The sequence below is a fragment of the Haliotis cracherodii genome, unplaced genomic scaffold (assembly GCF_022045235.1).
Source record: "Haliotis cracherodii isolate W230 unplaced genomic scaffold, xgHalCrac1.p SCAF_10, whole genome shotgun sequence".
NCBI lineage: Eukaryota > Metazoa > Mollusca > Gastropoda > Lepetellida > Haliotidae > Haliotis > Haliotis cracherodii.
In genome coordinates this window covers 35,027,373-35,038,187 of record NW_027266265.1, presented here as the reverse complement: position 1 = coordinate 35,038,187, position 10,815 = coordinate 35,027,373, and the positions used below count along the sequence as shown (strand labels likewise).

The window sequence follows — 10,815 nt, the reverse complement described above, 5'->3', positions numbered from 1 at the left end:
TGTGATCTCAATCAAAATGTGATACCCGGCTAAGCACATACAACACGACAGTAAAACTCGGCATTCTACATTATTCAGTGTATTTTATCTCCATTATATTAGGATGAATACAATTGCTATATTCGCAACTCTAATGTGCTTGTCGTAAGAGGCGACTAACGGGATCGGGTGGTCAGGCTCGCTGGCTTGGTTGATGCTTGTCATCGTATCCCAATTGCGCTGATCGATGCTCATGATGTCAATCACTGGATTGTCTGGTCCAGGCTCCATTATTTACAGACCGCCGTCATGTAGTTGGAACATTGCGGCGTTCAACAACAAACAAACAACATAGCTTTACCAAGGTATTATAGGATGAGCTTAGTGTTACTTACTTCTTAGCCTACCTCTACCCTGACTGGTGTTTACGTGTGGTCAGTGATTTGTATTACAGTTGATCAGATTACTATCATAAGCATTAGCGTGTGTATTCGATAACTTTGAACTACATGCGTATCAGAAGTTGTTGACCTTTGCCTTTGTGAACCTTGGCATAGTTAAAGTGCATGAAGTATAATCTTCACTTAGACCGGGGTCATCACGAACAGTTTTCTTCTTCGTCTATGGAGCGCATGCAATTGATTTATGTCGGATGACAGGATGTCAAAGATCACTAATAAAAAGGATTTTTTTTCACGTCATTTTGTTAACTGACGGGGTTTACCTCTGGTCAACGGCGCCGCAACTCTCTGCGCCAGACCCGTTGTTCCGAATCCAAGCTCCAGTCTGATTATAATCGGGGCGGCTCGTCACGCCGAAGACCCGGATTCGATTCCCGACATGGGTACAATGTGTGAAGCCCATTTCTGGTGTCCCCTGCCGTGATATTGCTGGAATATTGCTAAAAGTGGCGTAAAACCATACTCACTCACTCACTCTGATTATAATACTTGATCTGTCAGCGCAAGGCATAACGATGGTCTTCCCTTGGCGTCAGTCTGTATTTATTAAAAATGGTGTCCATGTAACCGTTAATTGTGTTAAGAGATGAATTAACATTTCGATTTCGTGGATCGCTGCTCATGATTTCCGTCACTGGATTGCCAGGCCGCCTTGACAGGGCTGGAATATTGCAGCGGCATTAAACAACACTCTCTCATTGTTTCCTTAATAAAAATCAAACGCACTCTCTGATATCATTTAAATGAGTTAAAGGGGCCGTGTCGGCAAAAATCATTCTTTAACTCCACTATTAATTTGTGATTCGGGTTGCCTTTAATCACAATCGGCGTGTACCGGAAGTATATTCCAGATCCATGTATTTATGAACGTTGAAAGATATATTGCAACGTCTGGTAAATATATTACCTGAGATAACATTTCAGAAAACAAGGTAAGACGCTCCTGTTTGGAATTTTCATTAGTATTAATGTAAAATTTAGCATTAACAAGTGACTCCTACGATGCAACATCACCGCTTCCGGCTACTTTATTCCTTGACTCGTCCCAGTCCAACTGTAACTGGGCTGTTATGTAGTTAGCGAATACGCCGAGTGGACCCGAGAGGATCCGAGTGGCAAGGGTTTCAGAAGAAAAACGTTTCATAAATATCCCGTTTAACAAGCAATTTTATTGATAACCTATTTTTGAGATGCTCCCTCTTGCACTGTATGATGTCATTTGATCATATTTACATGCATACTTGTGACGATCATAAAGAGTGCTGCGCATCTATTTTGAAACCAAACAAGCACACGCCATCTGCATCAACAAAGATACTGCACCATGGCATACTACTGTCAGAACCGGGGAATGTTTCCAGGTAAATTGTCGGCGTGTTTTGTCCTAATTCAAACATAGTTGGCATTCGGGGTGAGAATAGGTTCCCAGCATCCATGCATGTGTTAGGAGTTATGGAGATCGGGTGGTCAAAATGGCTGATTGTTTTTCAGAGCCACGGCGGCATGGTTCGTTTGTAGCCGAGTCGAGATCAACCATCGTCAGCTCGATCAAAGGGATAGGTCGCCGTCATATGTCTGTAATATTGCTAACTCGGTGTCATACAAAATTCACTTAATCAGATAAAAACAAAAGGCGGGGCTAGATTCTTTAGTTATGATGAGTGAGTATGGTTTTACGCCGCTTTAAGCAATATTCCAGCCATAATACGGCGGGTGACACCAGAAACGGGCTTCAAATATTGTCGGGAATCGAACGCAGGCATTTAGCGTGACGAGCGAACGCTTTAGATTCTATGCTACCTCGGGCGGTCGGGTAGCCTAGTGGTTAAAGCGTTCGCTCGTCACGCCGAAGTCCCGGGTTCGATTCCCGACATGGGTACAATGTGTGAAGCCCATTTCTGGTGTCCCCCGCCGTGATATTGCTGGAATATTGCTAAAAGCGGCGCAAAACCATATTCACTTACTCACTCACTCTAGGCTACCCCATCATCCCTGATTAATATCTGTGCTGTGGGGCGTGGAACAACATTCACTTACTCACATAGTCTATACACATGTGGAAGAGATCGAACACTGCTCTGTTTAGAAGCAAGACACTTGAAGGTCAATGCGATTTTCAATACAAAGCAATGACACGGAATCACAACTCGAAAAGCATTCATTCAGAGTGCAGTGAATAGAACCCAACACACGACAAAGGTATATGTGTCGAAACCGGTATGGGTTACGGGTTGGAATTGGTCCATAACAACCAATGTTGGTCGTAAGAAGGGGTGGCAGGTCACCATGCCCCGACGGCGTGGATCGTTGCTCATAATATCAATCACTGGATTGTCTGGTCCAGACTCCATTATTTACAGACCGCCGTTATATAACTGTAATTGATGAGTGTAGCGTTAAACAACAAATAAAGAAACACAAAGCTTACGTTTGGAAAGTACCTGCAAAATCCATCAGACATATGGTGGAATAGGGAGTTCGAAATGTTCTTTGTAATGCTTCAGTTGGGCGCCATTAGATATGTATGTAAATGACCTAATATTGCATTAGTGCCTAGAGCTTAGTGTAAGTCAGTCATACTAAGCACTTTCAAAATGGATCACTTCTCGCAACTAATACTGTTACGTTGTCAAAGTTAATATGATCATAATTAACATTTGTTCTGATTTGGCCACTTTACCAAGCACGAACAGGACTCTCCATGATCCGGCCCTGTCAGAGAAAGTCACACCAACAGTTGCACAGCCATTTTTGCCAAAACGTGTCTCCAAGAGGGCTACCTCTTCCCAGCTAGCCGCATGTGACCGCTGGCCTAGAACTGTTATCTTTCGTAAACGTGTGCGTACTTTCCCTTCTTAATGGACAGTGAAGTCGACAGTGCTGTATCGCTGATATGGGACCGTGATTATGAAAAGGACTATAGGCCTACAGCTGATATGAATACTCAGGTGTAGATGTCAGAACTGGATTTGGCTATCGACTATATACAATATGGCGTCAATTGGGGACATTCCTACTACAATTGTTACTGAGTTTCTTAATTCCGATACCAGGGAAACGAGTCTTGTCGACGCAGAGGATCCCAAAAAAGTTAAGGTAGGGTGCTTTTGTATTCATGCTTTTAACCGTCATTGCTTCGTGCGGGACGTGCCACTTCGCAACACGTGCAAGAGGCGCCAAGACTTCCGTACCCCTTTGGTGCCACTGCAGTATATTCTGTCCCAATCGGAACTCCGCGTTGATCAAAAGCCGCCAATCTGCTACATTGACATCGCAATTTAAAAGTGTTGAGTTTATTTGAAGCCAGGCTTGTTGTGTGTATGAACACAGAAATAGTTTGTACGTGGAATCCAAGAATTCCTGCTGTTTTTGTTTGTGTATTGCCACACTGTTTGGCAAGCATGAAAAGCGTGCAAATCATGACGGATATTTATAGCCAGGTGATTTTATCGTCCTCGCGTGATTCTGTGCACGTTTTCAACGCCCTGTTAAACACATTGTATGAAAGGCACCATCAATATTATGCAGGAAGGACTATCCGAATGTGTCAAACTGTGAAGATATAAAGTCATTTCACAGCTGATTGACACGCAGTTTAAATGACGTGTTGAAATATACAGGGAGCGTTGATGAATATTTTTTCTTCAACAGTGCACACGCATGGTGGCATACGGAGGTAAAGCATAAACTCTCTTGTCGGTTGAAATAATTCTTAACGGGGCGGTATTTGCAGGTAATTGTTAGGTGCATAAATTCACTAGTAGACCGAAATAGTGAAATAAGAATGTTTAAGGTGACATGAGGTATGTTTTTCGCCATGGAAGTATTCCAGACTTGAGTGTTCCATGTTTTGCCAAAGTGGCAAGACATCTGTTTATCAACAAAACGGTCTCATGCTCTTTGGTATGGGAATCTGTAAGCCTGGAATTGTGTTGTCTTTGAGTGCTGAGAAAATATGTCTCACAACAGCTTGATAATATGTTAAATTATTGTTTACTGTTTATATTCATGTGGCAATATTTTGCTTCATTTCAATGTACAATAATTAGATATATGAATCAAGATTTACTTATATTGTTAATTAGAATTGTGATTAAATATGAAAAACCAAATGAAAATAAACTAAGTTAAGAGTAGTAAAGACTGGGGTAAATTTGCAATAATGTTTAGATATTTAAAACAATATTTTACTCAACTGCAAATGAAAGATTTGTAACCAAATTCAATGTATCAAAAAGACTGTTGACACAGTCATATGGTATCAAGTGCAGTCTGTAAATGAAGGGCTATTCACTATCACATGTTTCTGTTATGCAAATCATGGCTAAAACAAATATCACAAAATCTTGTTTGGTGAATTGGTCATTAGAATGATGATTATCAATAACAATAGGACTTAAAACTACACTAATGCAATTATCTATGTAAGAAAAGTTAAAGGATTTGTATTTTTGAAATTTGGTGACATCTTTCAACTACATCAGTGACAGTCATGGAATAGTTCCTTGACTGCCGAGTTCCCATGGAATGCAAGGTAGAGATGTTTCTGTTGTCTAATCCTGCAGGATGATAAGCTGACCATCTACATGACTGTTTAACCTGTGAAGATCCGGGTAGAATAGGTCTTCAGCAACCCATGCTTGCTATAACTATGCTTGTCATAGGAGCCGCCTCCGTGGTCTTGTGGTAGAGCGTCTGCCCGGAAAGCAGAAGGTCCGGGGTTCGATCCCCGGTTGCGTCATACCAAAAGACGTTAAAAGATGGTACTTGTTGTTACCCTGTCTGGCGCACGACATTAAGGGGCTGAAACAAGGACTGGTCGGCTTGGAGTCAGTATACTGTGTCTGAGTGGGGTATTCATGTTAAACTGCGGCATGGTATCTTGGTGAGCTAGCACTATAAATCGGCATCAGTCCGGACTAGTACAAGCAGCCACATACACACAGGTACATGCACGTCGCTATATAAGTGCAATAATCTTGGACGCGACATTAAACCCAATTTCACCTCACCTCACCTTGTCGTAGGAGGCGACTAATGGGATCGGATGGTCAGGCTCGCTGACTTGGTTGCAGCATGTCATTGATCCCAATTGTGTGGATCGATGCTCATGATATCAATCACTGGATTGTCTGTACTAGACTTGATTATGTAAAGACTGCCATCATATAGCTGGAATATTGCTGAGTGTTGCGTTAAGCAACAAACAAACATACCAAAAGATGGTACTTATTGTTTCCTTCTCTAATGCATGGTATTTTTTTATATAACAAAGACAGGACAGGGAGGAGTCAGTATATTGTGTATAAGTCGGGTATCCATGTTAAACTGCAGTATGGTATCTCAGTGGGCTAGCACTATAAAACCGGCATTAGTCTGGACAGCAAGCAGCCACACACACACGTCACAATATAAGTGAATAATCTTGAATGAGACATTAAACCCCATTTCACCTCACCTCACCATCAACATCCAACATAGGAAAGTAAACACCCTTATGGTAAAAGTTGATGTCGCATACACTTACAGTGATATACACCTATTAGATATAGGCCAATAGTTGTGACATGTTTAATGCAAATAGCCCTTCAGTGTATAAATGGATCAAGGTTTGAGGAGCACTCAAAAACACTTGAAACCAATGGCCGTTATCTGTGGGTAGTTGGTCGGGGCTGTACAGAGAAGATACGGTATTATCTCTGTTCCACAGTGAAGGGCTTTCAGTCAAAGACTGCTGGTGACGGTTCCTTAATTCTCAGTATTCTGAGTCTATTCACAAGGCAATTGTGGCCCTACAATTGACAGGACTCCCATACTTCGACATAGATTAAGGTAGCTGTGTAACCAGGATATGGTTGTGAGCCTGGATTATTGAACGGTTGTAAGGGTTTAATGTGATTTGTGGGATTTGTTTTTAGGATTTGGCTCAAAAGGGAATGAATGTCATCATTTTTGGAATTCTTTTTTAAGTATCTATGTTTACAAGGTTCAATGACGTGATGGTGTTGGGGTGGTTAATGATGTTCATGTTTATACTGATGTCTTCATTGGGTTGGACCTATGAAGATCTGGGATAGAATAGGTCTTCAGCTACCCTGCTTGTCGTAAGAGGCGACTAATAGGATTAGGTGGTCAGGCTTGCTGAATTGGTTCATGCATGTCATCACATCCCAATTGTGTGGAACTATGCTCATGATGTCAATCTCTAAATTGTCTGGCCCAGATTTGATTATTTACAAGCATATATTGTGGGTTCAGATTAATTTCTGCTTCAGGTTTCATGTTATAGGTGACGCTATGATGTAACTGAAATACTGTTCAAAGCAGCATTAAATCCAACTCACTCACTCTCTCTACATGAAGACATTATGGAAGGCCCTTGATGAATCTCAATCTACAGAATAGGATACAATTAATGTTATAAGAAAGAATTACACTGTTTTCAAAGGAAACATAATTTGGCTCTTAAAAGTCATTGGTTGAATTAAATAATAATCAGAGATTTACCTAGGTACAATTAACTCTCAGCAATAAATTGAGATGGTACAGGGCATGAAAACATGCTAGAAGAATTTAACTTGTTGAGATTCAATTTTAGATTGGAAAAATACACAACAGACATTCTGCACTTAGTGTGTATTTATTGTTTACAGCCAATGGAATCTGTTTCGGTGGATAATCAAGACTGGTTATTCTCTTGCGTTGATGTTGTATATTTACCAGAATAAAAATGCCAGTGTTTGTAACATGCAGTCCACAGTTTTAATTAGTTTTAACGATTTAAACAGTCCTACTTCTACAGGGCTCAATTTAACTATATAAAACTTGCACCAGCGCAAACCTTTATTGACAAGTGATGCCTAATATTTATGTCTACATGCACCCAGTGCATGGTAAAACATTCAAATTTGTGTCTGACTAGGCCTTACTTTTCCACACAAGAACCTGTTTTTTTTTCTTATCAACATGCACCTGGTGCAAGTCTGGTCAGGTTCTTTAAATGAAGCCCTGCTTTTGTCATCCTTCAGGACTGAAAAATGTGCTTTATTAGATCCATTTACAATTTATGTCCATATTTTGCATCTGGTTGATATAGTGAAAATAGTTCTGTGTGATAGGGGCGGTCGGGTAGCCTATTGGTTAAAGCGTTCGCTCGTCACGTCGAAGACCTGGGTTCTCATTCCAACATGGGTACAATGTGTGAAGCCCATGGCATTTCTGGTGTTCCCCGCTGTGATATTGCTGGAATATTTCTAAAAGCGGCATAAAACCATACTCACTCACTCACTCTGTGTGATAATTAGGTAGCAATGATTAGCAGATGAAGATATGTGGAACTTTGTTTATTATGGGTGGAGTCAGACTCGTGAAAATCCGGATTAGAATAGATCTTCAGCAACCTATGCTTGCCTTAAAGGCAACTATGCTTGTCGTAAGATGCAACTAAGATGCAACCTATGTCGCGACTAACGGGATTGGGTGGTCAGGCTTGCTCACTTGGTTGATGCGTGTCATTGGTCCCAATTGTGTGGATCGATGCACATGATGTCAGTCACTGGATTGTCTGGTCCAGATTCGATTATTTACAGAACTCTGTCATTTAGCTGGAATATTGCTGAGTGCAGCGTTTAACCAACCAACAAACAAACAAACAAATATTGTTCAGATAGAAGCAATAGAATGGGTATGAGGCTTCTAACAGAATAGCCAGGGGTATAGATTCAAGGAACACCTGTGCTTACATCAAATGAATACAAGGCCTTAGGTTGTTCTGAACAAGTGGGATGAAAATTGATACAACAATTAACTTAATTTTATACCACATATGCTAGAATATACATGTAACATGAATAAGTCAATGCCATGATAATATGGAGAGAGCCTACAACAGATGCTGGCTTTCACTGTGATGATGCATGAATCCAGCATATTCCATAATAATCTGATTTCCTGAGTCGTATGACACAACATGGTTTTTTCAGTATACATACTTATATGTAGTTCCTAAAACATCCAAGGGCTTGTTACAGAAATTGTTTATGTTTTCAATATAACATTTCAACAGAATATTTCGGATGTTATGTTTGTTTTTAATATCTTGTAGTTTAAAGGAGGTCCATGTTCCATGAGCTGGAACCTATTTTTTGTCTCTGGTGGGTCTGTAAATAATAATCATAATCATAATAATGATGATGATAATCATAATAATGGTCATTAAAATGTATACTGCGATAAATTTCATTCTCCAAGCGAATGCTCATGACGCTACATAATTATCACCTCAGTCAATGGATGAGTGTTTGATTTTCATTCTCAGCTCCCCGGGGATTATACAACCCAAGCTGCCTGTGGGTTTTATGCGATGCAGAAATATATGCGTCCATTACTCACAAACATATAGAATGGATGCAGAAAATAATATATGTTATACCAAACTCTTGACAAGAATATATAAAGTTCCTTTGATTAAAGTAATTACTAAATCTTACAGTACAGTACACCATTTCATTACTTTACAGGACACTCATATTTCCTGTAGGACCCTTGAAATGACTAATTGGGGGTCCTGTGGACCCCTAGTTTTCTAGGTCAAGGTGAAACCACGCTACCGGGTACCCATTCACTGCTAGGTAATTAGGGCTGTCATCAACTGCAAGATAGATATATATAATACAATTTACATACAAATAATGTGCGTTTTGAATGATGTGATTTAAACTGGCTTTGACTTCCAATTACCCCAATCCCTTTAATCTTGTCGTGTATGAGTTGTGCTCATCACTCTAAACAATAGTATGCAGCAGTGGTGGATCCTCTGTGTGTGTAGTGTGTGGTGTGTATGTGTCAATATATGTGGTGTGTGCGTGTCTGTGTCAATATCTGTGGTGTGTGTGTGTCTGTGTCAATATGTGTGGTGTGTGTGTGTCTGTCAATATGTGTGGTGTGTGTGTGTTTGTGTCAATATGTGTGGTGTGTGCGTGTCTGTGTCAATATGTGTGGTGTGTGTGTGTTTGTGTCAATATGTGTGGTGTGTGCGTGTCTGTGTCAATATGTGTGGTGTGTGCGTGTCTGTGTCAATATGTGTGGTGTGTATGTGTCTGTGTCAATATGTGTGGTGTGTGTGTGTTTGTGTCAATATGTGTGGTGTGTGCGTGTCTGTGTCAATATGTGTGGTGTGTGTGTCTGTGTCAATATGTGGTGTGTGCGTGTCTGTGTCAATATGTGTGGTGTGTGCGTGTCTGTGTCAATATGTGTGGTGTGTGTGTGTCTGTGTCAATATGTGTGGTGTGTGTGTGTTTGTGTCAATATGTGTGGTGTGTGCATGTCTGTGTCAATATGTGTGGTGTGTGTGTGTTTGTGTCAATATGTGTGGTGTGTGTGTGTCTGTGTCAATATGTGTGGTGTGTGTGTGTTTGTGTCAATATGTGTGGTGTGTGCATGTCTGTGTCAATATGTGTGGTGTGTGTGTGTTTGTGTCAATATGTGTGGTGTGTGCGTGTCTGTGTCAATATGTGTGGTGTGTGCGTGTCTGTGTCAATATGTGTGGTGTGTATGTGTCTGTGTCAATATGTGTGGTGTGTGTGTGTTTGTGTCAATATGTGTGGTGTGTGCGTGTCTGTGTCAATATGTGTGGTGTGTGTGTCTGTGTCAATATGTGGTGTGTGCGTGTCTGTGTCAATATGTGTGGTGTGTGCGTGTCTATGTCAATATGTGTGGTGTGTGTGTGTCTGTGTCAATATGTGTGGTGTGTGTGTGTTTGTGTCAATATGTGTGGTGTGTGCGTGTCTGTGTCAATATGTGTGGTGTGTGTGTGTCTGTGTCAATATGTGTGGTGTGTATGTGTCTATGTGTCAATATGTGTGGTGTGTGCGTGTTTGTGTCAATATGTGGTGTGTGTGTCTATATGTGTGGTGTGTGTGTGTCTGTGTCAATATGTGTGGTTTTGTGTGTGTCTATGTCAATATATGTGGTGTGTGTTTGTCTGTGTCAATATGTGTGGTGTGTGTGTGTCTGTGTCAATATGTGTGGTGTGTGTGTGTCTGTGTCAATATGTGTGGTGTGTGTGTGTCTATGTGTCAATATGTGGTGTGTGTGTCTATATGTGTGGTGTGTGTGTGTCTGTGTCAATATGTGGTGTGTGTGTCTATATGTGTGGTGTGTGTGTGTGTCTGTCAATATGTGTGTATGTGTCAATGTGGTGTGTGTGTGTATCTATTTGTCAATATGTGTGGTGTATGTGTCTATGTGTCAATATGTGTGGCGTGCGTGTCTGTGTTGTGTGGGTGTGGTGTGTGTGTCTATATGTGTGGTGTGTGTGTGTCTGTGTCAATATGTGGTGTGTGTGTCTATATGTGTGGTGTGTGTGTGTGTCTGT

At 40.9% G+C, this 10,815-nt stretch overlaps 1 protein-coding gene across 2 annotated transcripts in view; it reads left to right on the top strand.

Moving 5' to 3' along the window:
* Positions 1–3,360: 3,360 nt before the first annotated feature.
* The window catches only part of LOC139454339 (H(+)/Cl(-) exchange transporter 7-like), a 164,017-nt gene continuing 156,562 nt past the window's right edge, over positions 3,361–10,815 (top strand). For both annotated transcript variants that reach the window (XM_071235970.1, XM_071235969.1), the window contains exon 1: positions 3,361–3,536. In XM_071235970.1, coding sequence (XP_071092071.1) covers positions 3,432–3,536 — 105 coding nt within the window. In that variant the 5' untranslated portion in view covers positions 3,361–3,431. The remainder of the gene's footprint in view (positions 3,537–10,815) is intronic.